A 17,643-nucleotide genomic window follows, 5' to 3' on the forward strand; every position below is an offset into this window, starting at 1 on the left:
TTATGTAGTTTAATACATCTATCTCAATTACAGCGGAGAAGGCGACTTTTATCGGAAACGTAACCTGCCGAGCCGTTAATTATATTTCCATGCACTATATAATCTAAAGCGAAACTTCACTTTCATTTTCCATCAAAGCGCGCGCGTACGCCGAGAGAGAGAGAGAGATAGAGTGAGAGAGAGAGAGAGAGAGAGTGAGAGAGAGAAGAGTGCGTCAGCCATTGGCGCTAGGATATTATTTGACTTTGCCAATATGTATATGTGCACGTAGACTAAGGAGGCGAAGCTAGAAAGTCCGAAAATTATAGTTCCGCACGACTACTCGTGCACGCGTCTTGACGCGCGGAATTTGATAAACAAAAAATAAAACGAAAAAAAAAAGAAATGAAAAGAAATGCATATATACGAGGAGAACACAGAGCTCAGCTCGCAAATTATCAGTTAGTTCTTTCTCTCTTTAGCGATTTTTAGATAATGTGCATATCGCGACTCCGATAATTACGCTCTAACCGCATTCACGGCCACTTTGCTTATAGCACTTCTCTCTTCTCAAACGTCCGTCATAAATCAAACCGCAAATTAGCCGTATTAACGCGAAAAAGGACAATTAATATAAATCATTATCGTCGTAGCAGGTTTTTCAAGAGCAGGTTGCATTAGCGTGCCAGGCTACCAGGTTTCCCCGGCCTCATTGACACTTTAAAGAGCTTTAAGGCGAGACCTTGATCCTGTCGAAGAAGAACATGATGATCAAATTTATTAGTCCAGCGCGGAGTCAACGAGTGCTCTCGACATTGCCACGGGCAAACTGCGAATAATACGTACGCATACGTCCGCGTCAATATTGCAAACTTGAAATTTTAATGGAAATCCAATTTTCCAACCTGCCCAATCGTAATTCGACCTCGATCGGTAGCCTCGGCTAACGCTCGATAATCCTGCCTGCAGGTACGCCTCGGCAATAAGGGAGCCGGGTTACGATGCCCCGGCTAGCGTCGAGGAGATTTACTTCCGGCCGCCCCGGCCAGTGAGCAATGGCTACTACTACCAGCAGCCGACCTACGAGGATGATGAGTCCCATTACACGGCCCCGGTGCCCCTCTACACTCGCCTCTCTGGTAAGTCGTGTGTCTAGATACTCCCGGAGACGCTCCTCTTCTTGCGCATAAACCTCCAAGCATAGACAGCCGTAGGCCCGACGTCGGCTCTCCGTCGTCTGTTTCCGTGGGCGATGAGACGCGTTCAAGGACGCGAGCGATCGAGGCTCTCGCTTATTTCTCCGTTATTCTCTCAAGGCGAAGATTTCGCCAAGAGCTGATGAATAGTATTCCCCGGTTGGGCCGTCGAGTTTGCGCGTTCGTCGATCGCGGAGGATCGTCCATACTCCGGATGCGCATCGGGACAATTAGCAGCGGCTCGTCGTCACTCATTGCCATTGCCGTTGGCTTTCCCAACTAACGCGCGAGCCTTAACTTTACATCCACGATGTTTGCGCGAAAGCGGTGGATCAAGATCGAATCCCCATAATCGCCAGTCAATAAACACGATTCGCAAGTTCGAGTCGAAATGTCGCAAACGAGTTCGGGCGATAAGAGCATGTTTGGTACAGATGGGCAAGGACGGGCAAGGCTCGCGCTAATAATACCGCTCGCCCTCGTTGCTCTTCCATTCGCTTCGGAATTTCTAAAATCCATCGAATCAGTAATTGGCGATCGATTTAAAAGAAAAGCCCAATCTCTCATTGAGATCCTTAAATAATCGCTTATTAGAAATCATAGGCTACGCAATGCGATGATAATTGCACCTCAGTCGTTGCACCCGAACCTCGCACATTTTCCTCTTGATTATTTATACAGCTCGAGCGTCGATCGCTCCGCCCTCGCGCACTTTTCCCACCCGACGTGAGTTCACTTTCGTCCGTAGAACGGAAGCGAGGAGGAGAAGGAGGCGAAAAGGGAAGTCGCGACGCCAGCTCGTCTGGCCTCTTCCACCTAGTGGGTTTCTCACCGAGAGCGGCCCCTCGGCCAACTAGACCGAATAATGGCGTTCTACTTGGATCGGTCGCGAGGCCGTGTGCTCTTCCTCCTCTTCCTCCTCCTCCTCCTCCTCCTCCTCCTCCCGACGACGACGACGACGACGACGACGACGACGACGACGACGACGACGACGACGACGACGACGACGACGACGACGACGACGACGACGACGACGACGACGACGACGACGACGACGACGACGACGACGACGACGACGACGACGACGACGACGACGACGACGACGACGACGACGACGACGACGACGGCGACGGCGACGACTCGACGAGCTTCAGACGATAGCCGATGCATAATGCTTGCGTGAATCCCTAATGGCATACTTATTGGCTGAGGTACGAGTGTTTGAATAATGGAAATTCGGGCGTCCATTGGATGCGGTGGGCCATCGATAATTCCCGGGGATGTTTGCTGGGAGTCGGGTTCGAGTTTCTTGAGGGGAAATGGCGTCGCTGTGGATGCCTCGTCGAAACTTCTATCTTCGCTGCGCACTAGGTAGTTTGTCATTACGATACTTTGCAATTGTTGGCAATGGCATTGTTGCACAAAAATCCATTTGGATGCCATAAGTAAGCGAGATCATCGTAGCGTGCGGTCGTAGATGTCGAGAATCGAGGTCGTAATCGATGCGTAGGAAAGCGAGAGAAGCCGTCATCGGATGACGCGGCGAGGGATATAATAAGCGATTGATTAGCTCGGAAAGCATTCGAGGAAGGAGGAGAAATTGCGTGCGACTTGTCGTGCGAGCCTAGCACGTGCGTAATAAGCTCAATGAGAAATAGAAATATGGAGAAGGCGTGGCTTCGTTTCACCGAGGACCGATCGTCATTTTTGCACGGTGCGCGGCGGCGTATGCTAATTGCGCGTTGTTAACGATTGGAGTGAGACAGCCGGAGCCACGAGGATGCCGTTCCCTCGGAAGCGTTGCCACCAGCTAGACGCAGTTGGCATTTGTAAATAAACAAAGTGTCCATTGTTTCGCGCCGCTTGTTTTCGCGCCGCTGGAGAGCAAAAAAAGAAATTGCATAGGCTTCTTCACGGGAGGACGTCAACGCGGTGGGGATCGCGGAAGAGGCGATAAAGATGAGAAGAAAGCAAACTTCGCAGCTTATGGGAAAGTGGAACGCGCGTTTTTTTTTATTTTATTTTATTTTTTTTATCTTTTCATTTTTTATTTTGTATTAAACCGGTCGAAAAATCGAATTCGGCTCGTGTATTTCGCCTTCGGGGTTTCATATATTTTGTTCGGCTAAAAATACACGGATAATTAATTATCTAAGCGCCGAGATTACGGATTTCGCGAAACGTCACGTATGAGTAAAAAACAGGGTAAGGTATAGAGTAAGGAGGTGCAATCCATGGGATATCCATTTAAGTTTTAATACTTTGTTGTAGATGGGCATTTGTTCGTTCGTTAATTGTTAATTCACAAGTTATAAGTATTGATGTTTGTATGGAAATGTGAAATCAAACTTCCGATCTGAAATCAAAATATTTCAGTGGGCAAATATTTAAAAGATTCTATACATTCTATAAACGATAATTATTGTGATGTGAATATTTATTGAGCGTTATTTTTAACGAACGACATAGGCTACGTAAAATTGTATCGAATGAATTCTAATTTGACAAGACTTTGAAAAGCTGTACATTTATTCAGCCGTCTAGGTGTAATTGCAATTTGATTAACATTTTACGAAATCGAACGACATGGTAATATTTATTTTAGAATATTTTAAAAAGCCACTGCAGTGTTACGATTAATTCGGTATATATTTATTCATGAATTATTAATATTTTAATCGATTATTCAAAAAAAAAAAAAAAAAAAAAAAAAAAAAAAAAAAATTTATATCTAAGTTTACGTGTATATATATATATATATATATATATATATATATATATATATAGAAAAGACGTATATATTTTCATAGAGATTTTTTTGTTACATAAATTGATGTCGAAACGTTGCTGATGAAATTTGAAAAATAAAAAAAAAAATGACTCTCCCATCGGAGTTTAATGTTTAATTATCGATTTTTTTAATACTCCACAGTCTTAGTTGCACCAATATTTCGCTGTACCCACTGATAATATATTGAAATCGGATGTGATTATAATGAGTAAAGAAGAAGTTTAATGATAAACAATCGATGATATTTCAAACAACTGGAAATATGAATTTGTTATCTATTATGGAATACGTAGAATGATTGTTTTATTTACAACTCGAATTGCCAGCGTCGGTATTAGTATTAGAAAAATAAATGCTCTAATACTAATACTAACATCAGGTTAAACAAGTATAATTTAATTAGAAATATTTTCTAGCTCAGTGCAAGCTTTCCTTGATGTATAATCTCGTAGTAAGTAATTCATATCCAAGTAGTTGGCTATAATTTTATATATTTTTAGAAAATGTTATTCATAATTCATGAAAACATATTAATAACTATCTACTGACTTGTATTATTTTTTCTCTCTTCATCTAAATATGTAAATTCGTGTCTTAATTGTCGACAACATCAGACTTTAAAATCTACAAATACTTCTATTTTTAAGTCAACGTGTAGAGAGAGGATTTTAGAAATCTGACATTTTATTCTGAAATTATAATGGTAATTTACATTGGATCGAAGCGATTATTCATTGCAATAGATATAGAAATTATTTTCATGTCTTGACCAGTCGTTTTTTCATTTGCTCTTTTTCTATAATAATTTACACAAACGGACATTTTATGTTATAAATTTAATGGGAGCAGACGTCGTAGCCTTTAAAATTCTTTAAAATTCAATGCGTACAATCTGAGTTTCACCTTAAATTCAAATTAATTAATTAAAAAAAATGTCAATTTCTGTTGCCGTTTCTGCTCACATCCACTGAAAGACCATCTGTCTTTTCCATGTCTGACCTATTTTCGCCACGAATTGCGACGGCTGATTTCATTTACCTGGATATTACCATTACTACGTTTCAAAAAATAAAACTTAAAAATGGCCCTTAAAGTTTTGGGCGTTTCATTGTCGTCGTATTGAGTTTTCCTTGCGCGTCTCCGAAATCAATTTAAATAATTCATCAAGCCTCGGTGGTGTGTCGGAATGACTACGATCGATCGAGACTTTTTTTCGAATTCACCTGCCATCGCGGTCGACGGAACAACAAACTGATAAAAGACGCTCTTACAAATTTACGCAAATGGCATTCGCAAGTTGAGCTTTAAAGCTCTTAGACGACAATCGGGCTATGAATCGGGAGAATGAAAAATTCTTCTCGATCCTTCCAGCTCCCGTTCTTTTTATCGACAAGCTCGGGCTTCGTTATAACTCTCGAAATCTTCCGTTAACGAGTTTTCGGCATTGTTTCTTAAAGCGCTCTCGGCCCCTCCCCGCTCCCGCGAAAACGCTCGAGTGAAATCGTGAAACGAGGCCGAGTCTCGAAACTTCCCCTCGGAGATCTTCCTCCCGTCCATTTAGCATGGGGCGACTGGCGAGCCTCGCCACCTCGAGTGTCTAGGTCACGTAGCCGTGGCGCGTGCGCGTTTTCTCTTTTCTCCTCGCGGCAATCGAGTTTAACGCGCTGCCCGGACAACGCGCCATCGCCGCCTTCAAAGCTTCACAACGAGAGTATAGAGACTTGGCAGTCTCACTTTTTGTAATATACCATACGACTCGAAGGCTTTTCTTTCCTTTCTTTCTTTCTTTCCTTCTTTCTTTCTTTTTTCTTTCTTTTTCTTCTTCTTTTTCTTCTTCTTTTTCTTCTTCTTTTTCTTCTTCTTTTTTTTTTCTTTTTTTTTTCTTTTATGACGAACACGAGACGAACTCCAGTGGTCTGTCTGACTTTTTTCCTTTCGCCCCAATGGGAGCCAGATAGGTTGCCGGAACGCGAGACTGACAAGGAGATTTGGAGTCGCTGTGTAGAGCTCGGCGATAATTTACGAAATGAAATAGTCTCGAGACAGACGCCTGCCGAGTGTAACGAAGCACTTTTCTAATGAGAACGGGTTCGGCTGATTTATGTCGTCGAATTCGTGCCTTACGGTCATAACTGTCGCCGTTAAAATTTAAGTCGAATCGCCCCCTGGAAGTAATCGGTAATTATTGTCGTGTTTTGTTTTTTCTTTTATTTTTCTCAAAATCCATTTCCAAACACATTTTGACACTCGAGGAATAAAAAAAACAAAATAGATCAAACTATAAGCGTAATGAAAAGAAGAAGAAATAGACATAAGAAGATATGTAATTAGTGGACTGTTTTTTTTTTTTTTATTTATTTATTGTTTTTATTAAGAATTTCATTATATTTTGTAGTATTGTAGTGTAATAGAATTGTAAGGCTTACGGTGTAGCCGGTGGCTTCTCATTCCACTTTACGAGCATTATGTTTTAGCTATATTTTTAATAGGTGCAATAAATTATTATGTCTATTACGGGTCATTTGAAAATTGCTTGTACGAGACGGCCTTTGTTTTTCATGAATATTAATAATCGATAAAATGCCAATAAAAAGGCAACCAAATATTATACAAGTTCTTGGTGTGCTCGATTAACGTTTGAATTAATGACGTAAAGGCTATTATGAAACATTGATCAAAACTTTATTCGTCGTGTTCTGAAGAGGCACTTATAAAACAAAAAAAAAGAAATAAATCTTCGTGTTTCGAAAAAGTATTTTTGGACGTGTCGAATGTGGCTTCTATTGCACGATCACAAGGTAGGCAATTATCATTTCCAAAATCATCGCTAAATGTTAATAGTAAGGAGAACTTAGAGATCCAGCTTATATATAATATCTATAAAATCGATTATAAATGTATGAAAAATTTTGTCTCTTTGGCAATGTTCCAATTTTTTTTTCGATTGGCTTTTCCGACTTGATCAACGAAAACCAATAAGCAAATTAATGCACACACTTTCATTTGGCGATCATTTTGACGATTTTTACGGTTTTTAACAAGTATCATCGTTCAGCTTCAGAGTGAGAAAAGAGATGTCAGATTACGTATCTCTCTCTCTGTTAAAGATATCGTCACTGACACTTTTCAGCGGATTACTACTTGCGCGTGACGGTGAAATTCGAGTCATGAAAACCTTAGCTACGCCCATCGTTAAACCAGAACCGGAAAGCGCGCATTTAACGGAACGATATTGCATTCGATGCAATGAATTTGCAGGCGAAGCTTCTACAGGAGGAAGTCCCCGTCGATCCTGGCGGCTCGAGCATTATTAAGCGATTATTCGGTGAGCAAAAAAAAAAAAAAAAAAAAAAAAAAAAATATATGAGGCAAAACGGCATCGTGCGATTGAATTTTCGTTTTGTAGATCTTTCGATGTGTAGGTCATTGGACGATTCAAATCGCATATGAACGCGGCCGATATGTTGTTTGAATGTGTGTTGTTATTGATAATATATTTAGAATTAATCTCTCGTCGAGTCACGTGCTGTTGCTCAATACACCGTGAAATATTAGTCGATGGAACGTATAACAACACTTCTTTCAAACGTTTGGAATGTCGTATTTGATATGTAATTCAAGCCACTAAATCGAAGTTTTCAATTAGAAATTTGAGGATGTGATGCTCGGACTCTGCTGCTAGAAGAATAATTTTAAGTTGATTCTAAGAGATTCTTTGAAATTATAATTTTATGATAATGCAATGTCGATGAAGATGAGATTGATTAATCGGTATATGAAAAAAGGAGTTTATATTATGAAGAGACGAACAAATTTGTAGATTTTTCTCAATTTTCCAATATCGAGATGACAGTCGCCGCCTTATGGTAATAATGTTGGGATAAAAGAAAACAAGTTTTTAAGCCTATTTAAAAACATGCTTATTTATGTTTTGTTATTGTCAAAAGTCGATAAATTGTGATCTAATAAAATTCTTTGAATTCTACATGGCGGATTCTATAAGTTGGTCAATAAACCAAGTGTTTATGTTATTTTATATACTTTTATATTTTTCTCTCTATAATCGGTTGGACAGTTTTATTTTTCGATATTACACGTTTAAAACAAGTTCTATAGTTTTGTCAGAAAAGTCTAAATTGAATTGATTAAATATTATTAGAAAACTTGGCTTTGCTAAAATCGAAATGAACGAGTTGAAAACAAGAAACGCATTGGTATGTGTGAGATGTTTCTATTTACTTTTCCCTATAAATGGTATGGTAGTGTAATTGCTTCATTACTTTATACGTGAATGGCAACTTCTTTCAAACTTGTTAAATGTCATCTATACAATACATCATTTGTTTTTGCGAATATTTCAAATGCGCTGCACGCTTATAGAAAGGCACGTGCGATTACTTTCATGCGTAATAAAAACTTTCGTAAATTAAGATACCTACGTATATATATATATATATATATATATATATATTTATTTATATTTATATCCACACTTGTGAGTACGATCGAAAACGTCGTTGAAAGTTAGAAAGGAGTTGGGTTAAAAGGGAATTTGCTATTCCAATCTATAGAATGTGGTAAAACACCTGGAACTAACGTGCACCATGTAAATGACATTTGTAATTGAGCGAAATAACGGAAACTACTGCGTTTACATTATTATTTATAAAAAAAAAAAAAAAAAAAGTTGCGAAATTTCACCTAACCATATAAATCCGTTTACATGTTGGATTCCCCATTTCCTCGTATTTTCCATGAAAGTTCCGCGTACCGTAAAAATACACGCAGCATTGAATTTCACCGAAGAGAACAAAACTTTGTACTCCTTTGTTCTATTATTAACTTTAATTTATTGTCGCTCGTTTATTCTCCTATTTTTTACGTAAATTCGAAATGATATTGTCCCGTTTCAAAACTCAACATACGAAGAAGTTTTGTACTATTAAAAAAAAAAAAAAAAAAAAAAAAAACGGATTAAAAAGAAAGGATTTACAATTCTGATTAAGCGACATTTTAAGATTATGTTTTTGTTCACATTTGTGCAATTGTATCGGTTTTATTTTTCATTTTAGTCCTACATTCCCACGACTATCATTCCAGTTGAATTATTAGCAAATTGTTTGCATTCAAAATGCCGCTGATGGATGTAAAATAGGAAAAAGAAAAATGAGTCTTTTATTTTATGCGGCCATTATTCAAAGCATATTATTCGTCAAAATGCATCGAATCGTCTCGTCTCCCAATCGCAACGTTTATTCTCACATATAAATGACGATAGCTGTCACTTTCTACAATGCAATGCTAACGATTGGTGTGGCCGTATGTCGAATATAAAGAAGATTAATTTCTATTAGGAAAAGTTGGCTTAATCTTGACGCATTATTCGAATTGCTTATGTGCGAATAAACGTTGAGGAAAGTTTGGAATCAATTTAGCATTTCACATTGTTTTGCTTAATTTACGCACTGTATTGTGTCAATGAGATTTTGCTTCGTGTGTACCATACATTAATTACACAAGAGTCCTTACGTTTTCTTAATTTTTCTTAAATCCTACAAAAGTCTTTTATTTATTGCTTAATGTGGAAGATCAATTTATAATAGTTTCACAAGAGTTGATCTAGCAAGCTAAAAATCTCGACTATAAAGTTTATGAAATTATTTGGATCATTTGGTCCGCACCAGATTGCCCATACATTGTACAAAAAGAAATCAAAAGTAATTAGTTCACCCTTCGGGTCAATGAAAATAAAGCGCATTCCTTGCTTGTTTTTTGCTTTATCTAAATGGTACACCGAGAACATATCAAGGATATTAATTCCCTGGAAGCAATTATGGCTTTCATAAATAAAAGAAAAGCAAACATTCAACGCTGGCCTTTCAAAAAACTCGTCACGTTCAAATTGACTTCTTATTATTACATGGAGCAACGATGAAACATGAAGGAGCTATCCAGCCAAGTGGATTGGATTGCCATAAATTGCGTAATTATCGCAATCAACTAAACGTACGTGTGCATTAATTAAAATGAGAACGGACAAGCGAAGCTCCAGTAGGCCACAAAGAATTCGAATAATTTTTAATATCAACGAAGCATTTGAAACGAGAGTCTATTTCAATCCTGTTATTCGCAATTATCGCGTCTATCTTTTCAGTCTTCCCTCCTCCCGCGCCAATCAACGATCTTAGTATTTGTCATTAAGAGTTTCAATTTCCAGGTGAATTGCGTAAATGTAATGCACGGGTCGAGCGATAACCAAATGATTTATGCTCTTATCTAATTCTGCGAATGTAATCTCGAATTGTATTAGCCAATACTTCAAAAGCAATTTACGATACGACAATGACAAACGCTACACGACAAGTACATTGCCATTCATACTTGATGATTGATATGCTCGTAGTATCAAAGTGCACACATGATATGGTTCATATCATCAAAAACAATTTGGTCTTTTAATCGAGCGGCGAACAATGTCAGAATTAGTCCGAATGTATAATTTCCCATTAGACATAAGCCTGAAGGGAGTATGATCTATCTTAGAAAGCAATGGCCGGTCTAAGCACATTAAGTCGATTAACGAGTGCACGATCGATCCGCGGTAAAAGAATCTTCTTCCCGTATCGCTAAATCGGTAGGTGCGGTGCTAAGCGGAGAACGTTTTTACGGATTGCCCAAGTCGCTTCTTAATTTTCACGGTTGCGAGTAGCGTGAATTTTACTGGTCGTCCCACATGCATACGACCTCGCGTCCGTGTAGGAGCCTTCGATCGAGCTCGGTACAAACTCGGAAATGGCAAGCCTACGAATCGTTAAACGACCGGCGAGTAGGACTAACTAATGCGTCCTTGGGGCGAGTTGCCGCGAGCCTCGGGAGACGTTTTCCCTTGCGTCACTCGCTCCACGGGCATGAAGAGAGGAGAGGAGAGGGTGGGAGGGAGTGCGGGGGGGGGGAGAAGTCGCGTACGCTGAGACCGACGAGCGGTCTCTCAAGTAAAAGACGAGGACCGACGGTTACTCGCGCTGGAATTGAGTCGCGGGAAAAAGGGTCGGACGAGGCGGCGCTAAGCGCCGATGATGAAAGACGGGAAGTGGAGGGGAGAAAAGAGTCTATGTGAAATTTAATGTACAAATTGGCATTGTAAGCAATTCTCGTTCATGGTGTTGGATACACTAGGTTCGTGGGTTCGTTTGCTCGAATGAGCGCTTAAATAAATAAGGTTGGACTTGGAGACTTTGCAAAATGTCTTTTGGTCGAGTGACCGTAATAGTTAGAGAATGTATCGATGATTTTCTAGCGAATTGTTGGCAATAGGTGAGAATCGAAAATTGTGAAACTCTGTTCGCATTACCGCCAATACGAAGGAATTTGTTCGTATAATGTTTGACGATTGTACGAGAGAATTAGGATTATTATAATTAGCATGCTGAGCTTGTAGTTAAATTTGGGCGTTAAAATAGGAAAAACACGAAAGAAACGTTGAACTCTGCGGAGATATATTTATCGGGAAAACTTGATGGAGTTTAAATTCAAATAAAAAAAAAAAAAAAATGATACGTGGACGTGGAATCCTGGCTAATTTAACTTGAAAGTTCCCGTGAATAATGAAGTAACTGATATAAATCGGATTGTGTGCACTTAACTGCAGCCGCCCCCTCCCCCGCACCCCCCCCCATTAACCCCGTAATAAATAAAGAAGAAGGAAGCCAGTCGCAGTAATGGAGCTATTGTAACAACATATTATTCATATAATTAAAATTTATGACTTCGTAACTGAAAATGTTGCACATTGTATAGTGTATTCGTGTATTAAAGAAAGAAGGAGAAGAAGAAAAAAAAAGAAAAAAAAGAGAATGAAAAAATAATGTGTGCGGTACGGAATTAATTTGGAATTAACGAAAACGTTGAGTAAGATATCATTAAAATGTTCTTGGAAATATAATTTTTAACATTAACGTTGCGTTATTTATTAATGCGCACATTAGACGCATGCGAGGTTTTTGAAAAGCATCTTTCTCTCGGCGCATTATGTTAAGGAAATCTTTCGAAATACGTGAAAGACCCATAATTATTGTAATGCTACTTTTTAGATGCATTATCGACGACCGAGAGAGAAAGAGCCAAGCAAGTTAACGAGGAAAATATTATCTAGACGATGCGATACGATAATCTTTTCGATCATTTAAGCTTTCGTTTGGAGAGAGGACGTAACTGCTAAACAATATTGTCTTTTATTTTGACTTCTCGGGATCTCTGAAGATTATTTCTCCCTCCTCTTTGCCCACCCCTCCCCGACAAATCACTTCCATCTCTCTCTCTCTCTCTCTCTCTCTCTCTCTCTCTCTCTCTCACTGTCTCTCTCACTCTCACTGTCTCTCTCACTCTCACTGTCTCTCTCACTCTCACTGTCTCTCATTGTCTCTCTCGCTGTCTCTGTCTGGATTAAGAATCGCGATAAACCGCGAAACTCATCATAAGCGACCGCGTGAATTGGATACGCAAATTTCTAAGAACTTGCTGGCACGGAATTAATTTTATCACGGCTAAGTGCCGATATTAAATGTAATGCTACAATAAAGCCGTCGTATTATTTCGAACAAAATGAAAAACGGAAGAAAAAACATTGGAAAAATGCTAATCTATCCACATAATGAATTCACTCGTGATGAAAATACATTTTATGTAATGGGCATGGAGAGTGACGCTATTATATTACATAAATCAATTTCGTTTATATACAATGTCTAATGGAACATGGGGACTTTTACGAAGCCGCTCTCGACCGTTACAATTCCATCGTCGCCCAGTCTCTTCGCCATTGGGAATTATTAAAAAAAAATAAAAAATAAATAAATAAATAAATAAATAAAAATAAAAAAAAATAAAGAGAAAAGAAAAAAAAAAGAAATGAAAAATTTACCCATCAACGTTGATCACGTGGTTTGCTTGGCTGTACTATGCCGAATGTCCCATTAGGCGTGTATGGGATCCCACTATTTCCTAAAATTTCACCAACCGCAGCGGCCTTTCCGCGGGTAAAAGTAGGCGAAGGTAGGAGGCGAGGCTATTGGTCACGAATGCCGGCAATGGCCCAACCAATTTTATTCGTAGCTTTCTTTAAAATTGGCGTTCCGCTACTTGCCATTATTAGTTCCTAGAAGAGGTCCGACGAAGGCGCGAGCCACGCTTCGAAGATGTGCATCGTCCAAGCTTTACCTAATAATCCGTTGGCCTAATACTGTCCGTTAAAATGTCGCTTTCGTTGCCTCCTTGGCTTTTTTTTTTTTTTTTTTTTATTTATATCCCTTCCCCCTCCACCATACGAATACGAAGGATTTCGAATAGGGTCAAGATTTTCACTTGCCGCCATCTTCGAGCTCGATTACCTGCGATATTTACATCTTAATCCATTAACTTTCTTACTTGTCCGCTCGTTCGTGCATGCGTTTAATTTTTACCATGGGACGGCATTTGATCGATGAGTGCGCAGCAACAACAACAACAATAACAACAACTTTCGCGCAAAATTTTCCATGAAATGCCTGGGATGGGCGATCGACTCTAGTCGCTCGTCAATGCGTCCCGTTGGTATCGCGTATGACCAATTGATCTCGTAATCTCGTTCGTAGTCGTTGCAAGATGAGAAAAATGTCAGTTTCAATCTCCAGACGCGGGTACGGGTACGGCAATTCCACTTTGTATGAAAATCTTGCCACGGTAAAGCAAGCAATACGACGACAATTTTTACGCTCGTTTACGCATGACTTTTGTGCGTGCGTGCGTGCGTGCGTTCGTGCGTGCGTGCGCGTGTCTGACGATATTACGAAAGCCGGCACATTGCATGAAAACAATCGAGAAAACAGTCGTCCCTTATAAAAATAAGGTTAAAGGATCGTTATAAACTTTTCCCCAAGATAAGCCATACTCGATTAACAGATATTTTTATCAAAAGATCATCGATAGCTTTTTCTTTATCCGCGCAATAAGCGGCTTCACGCCACTTACGAATTTGACTATTATTTCGGTCTGCAGCAATTAAAAGATAATCTTACGAATCTTTTTTTTTCCCCTCCTTCCCTGCTCATACTCTTCTTGTACCATAAAAACATCACGTTTCTTTCGAGCGGAGCGATTAACGCTCGAGTGCTTGTTGTCGTGCGACTGGGGAACACGAGACGTCGAGTCCCGAGATAGCCAGGATAAAAATAATCAACGGATGCGCTCGCTAGGGCATTTAATCGAACGTTTACCTAACTATTATTGGCTGAAATTACATTTCCTCGATTGGACTACGTCGGGATGGTGGTGACCCGCTCAGTTAGAAAGGAGCACGCTTTCCCCGGCTTTTTGTCAGCTTCACCAAATCGACGCATCGAAGCACGCGTGGCATCCCCGCTCCTCCTCCTCCTCCCCACACCCCATCACCACCTCTCTCCGCAACCCACCTGAGTGAGCTCGAACGAGGAGAATTTCAATATACAATTTGTATAACCAAACTCTGGCCAATATTCCCAGTGGAGGTACGTGCGTCTATGTTGGTAAATGCGTGATCGGTGATGCCGTAAGACGTTAATCATTGCCGTTAACCATTGCCGTTAACCATTGCTTTGGATGAAAAATCTAGGAGTTTTCGGGGGGTGGTTGACGCGGGAGGTGGAGATATCCAAGATCTCGAGCTCTCGGTAAGTTTGATTTTCGCCAGCGATGGACGGATTGGCTCAGGGAACGTTCGTCCACGGAGAAGAGTATCGGGAAAATTCAGCTCCGATGCCGGCCGATCGATCGAAAATTCGCGACATTTAAAGAGTGGTGGCGGGTGGGTTTTTTTCTTGGGGGGGGGGGAAAGACGAGTTCGAAGACGAATGAGACTCGCATAGGAATGGACCGGCGAAATCCTTAATACCTTTGGACGAGGAAACTATTTAGTGATTCGCGAGGGCCTCGCTCGACCTCAAATTAGAGAAACTTGATGGGAAAAGGAGGGTAGCCGAGAGATAGATAGATAGATAGATAGAGAGAGAGAGAGAGAGAGAGAGAGAGAGAGAGAACGTTTATTTAACACTGTGATCGGACGCGACTGCTCGGGCGATCGATGGATCGGCGGCAGACATCCAGCCGCTCACTTTCATCGCTCACTTCTATCCAATTGTATGCTTCGTTGTTTTTTTTTTCCATCGAATGTCTTCATCGAAATCTTTCCAACTAATGGCCATTGACGGCCACTTTCTACTTATAGCTCAACTTTACTTTTTCCACGTCTGAAAGTTCAACGGCGCGCTCAATGGTTTTTCTTCGTCTTTTTACTTCTCTTCTTTTTTCATCAATTAATTAACGCTGTGCACGAGAAAGGCAACTTGGGACGGATAAACGTCATTCGCTTCTTATTAATAAATACAGGCGAAATTTATTTGAAATATACGTTTGCGGCACATCCGCGGTCCATAAAATTTATGCTAATTGCTACATCGGTTTCCCTTTGTTTTTAATATAAAAAGCCATTTTTCGACTTCGCCTTGCTTAAAAATTTATAAGCTCGAGATTTCGTTATTTTTACTTTTATCTCGAGAACGTATTGGCATTATAGAATTTTATAAGTGTCGAAGGTAATGGTCTTTAGTTCACATTGCAACGGCATCGAGACGTTATTGTAACTTGTCGTGTTGTACAGAAATTCTTAATTCTTAATAAATAAATTCTTAAGCCCCGAGCTGGCTTGCTAAATCAAATTTAATTAAAAATCATTTACCTCAAGTACCCAAAGCATAATCGCAACATTTCGATCTACTTGCGGACGAGTATTCTTGTCCCTTGCAGCCAGAGTATGGCAAAAACAATGAAATGCAATGATTTTGAAATAGAAAAGTATACGTCGCTCGCGATGTTAATGCAAATTCATCGTATTAACGAAGAGAATGACTTTATTCCCTCAAATTATTTGCCGTAATTTATATTTACAAAAGAGATACGTGCAACACAGCCATCCCAACCCAAAGTAGTACACATCTCAAAAGGAAAGTAGTACACGACCGAGGGTACTTAATACACACACGCTGCCTCCTATTATTTTCGTGCATTACGTCGTCCCGACTGTGCGCTGCCGCACAAACTCATACAAAATACATAAACACCGTCTCAATAAGCCCTTAATCGCTTTAATAATACCGGAACTTTTTCAGCAGTAAGTCGCCAAAAGATTGCGGAAATAGGAGCAGCCGCCCCGCGAGTTCAGCGGCACTAAAGTATCGGACGGATGAGAGTACGGAAAGTCCAATTGCGTGCGAATCCCATTGCGTTTTAGAGATTCTCGGCCGTGCCGTGCGCATCTTCATCGAGCAGTCGCGCAAAATAACGAGCCATAGTCCATAAGGTGAACGGCATCGATCGCGGACAGTCCTCACCTAAGACAGCGGCACAATTCTCATCCTGATCAATCTACGCTTAATCTTGCAAATTTGTCGTACGTTCGTTCGAGAAACGCAGAGGGGCGGGGGAGATGGAAATTAATCGATCGGGCCAACTTTAGCGCACCTGCTAGCGATGTTTTTTTCAGTTTGTTGGCTTGATATACGCTAGTCCCCTCGCACTTGCCAGCCAAATAGAATAATCGACAGGGTATATTACGCGACAGTCATAAATTAAAGCATAAATCTCCTCTCTCGAGGACTTTTACGAGACCGGTAAATTGTTACGTCATTTCCACAAGATCACACCACCGTCTCCGTTCGCTCTTCCTTCGTTCTTCTACCTCTGCTTTCCCCCCATTCCACCCCACACCATTGCACCCCCGTTGTCGCTTCAATCTCCTGGGATTAACAACTCTGATGGATATATTTACGCATTTCGGTGTCACTTTTGTGTCCAGTCTCGCTATTAAATTTATTCGACCTTACTCGTTGTTCCTCGGCGAGTCGCATAAACACCGTTTCATCTTCACAATCGTCTTCCCTCGTCTAGTCACGAATGTATTAAATCCCGGAATCCATTACCCCTCGATACCATCTCCCGCTGTGTCAAGTGACTCGAGCACGCCTAACCACCGGCTTTTCTCCCTTTAGACGATCCGACGATTCTCGCTTCGGCCTACATCGTTCATCGCCTGCCCACTTACCACTCAAACATTCCCATCGCCCATCAACATCCGCTAATCGAGACCCTTAACTCAAATCCCCTTCCGTCACGGTTTTTGCGCCCATGACAATCGTCCACCGTTGCTGCTTAACAGATTTTGTTAATCGCGCTTTTTGCTCCTCCTCAAATGGACTTTCAAGACGCATTTAGGATCCACGGCACGAGTTTCCCCGAATAAGCTATCCTCAATCTCGTACTTACTCTCGGCGTCCTTTAATTTGGCGACGGTCAACTAATTGCTGCCTCTATTGCAGAGATCGAGCAAGCCGAGGCGCTCGAGGAACTAAGGACGAGGGAGATGCTGAGGCGGCGGAGCAAAGCCATCCCCGGACCGATGGACTACCCGAGGCCGAGGTGAGATGAGTCGATCGGGATTTGGCCAAGTGGTGTAAATCGAGGCCACTGATGTTTGTTGTTATTGTTGTTGTTGTTTGTTGTTGTGTTGTTTGTTGTTGTTACTGTCGTTGTTATTATTATTAATGTTGTTGTTGTTTTTTGCCGCGGGGAGGGGACGGATTTTTCCGTGCAGAGATGTGCTGTCGAGTCGAT

At 40.7% G+C, this 17,643-nt stretch overlaps 1 protein-coding gene across 1 annotated transcript in view; it reads left to right on the forward strand.

Annotated features, from left to right (window-relative positions):
* Nucleotides 1–17,452, forward strand: part of LOC105364131 (uncharacterized) — an 18,491-nt gene extending 1,039 nt beyond the window's left edge. Inside the window, exons 2-3 of the mRNA XM_011501994.1 lie at nt 949–1,118; nt 17,349–17,452. Coding sequence (XP_011500296.1) covers nt 949–1,118; nt 17,349–17,452 — 274 coding nt within the window. The remainder of the gene's footprint in view (nt 1–948; nt 1,119–17,348) is intronic.
* Nucleotides 17,453–17,643: the final 191 nt, after the last annotated feature.

The sequence above is a fragment of the Ceratosolen solmsi genome, unplaced genomic scaffold, assembly GCF_000503995.2.
Source record: "Ceratosolen solmsi marchali unplaced genomic scaffold, CerSol_1.0 scaffold23, whole genome shotgun sequence".
Lineage (NCBI taxonomy): Eukaryota > Metazoa > Arthropoda > Insecta > Hymenoptera > Agaonidae > Ceratosolen > Ceratosolen solmsi.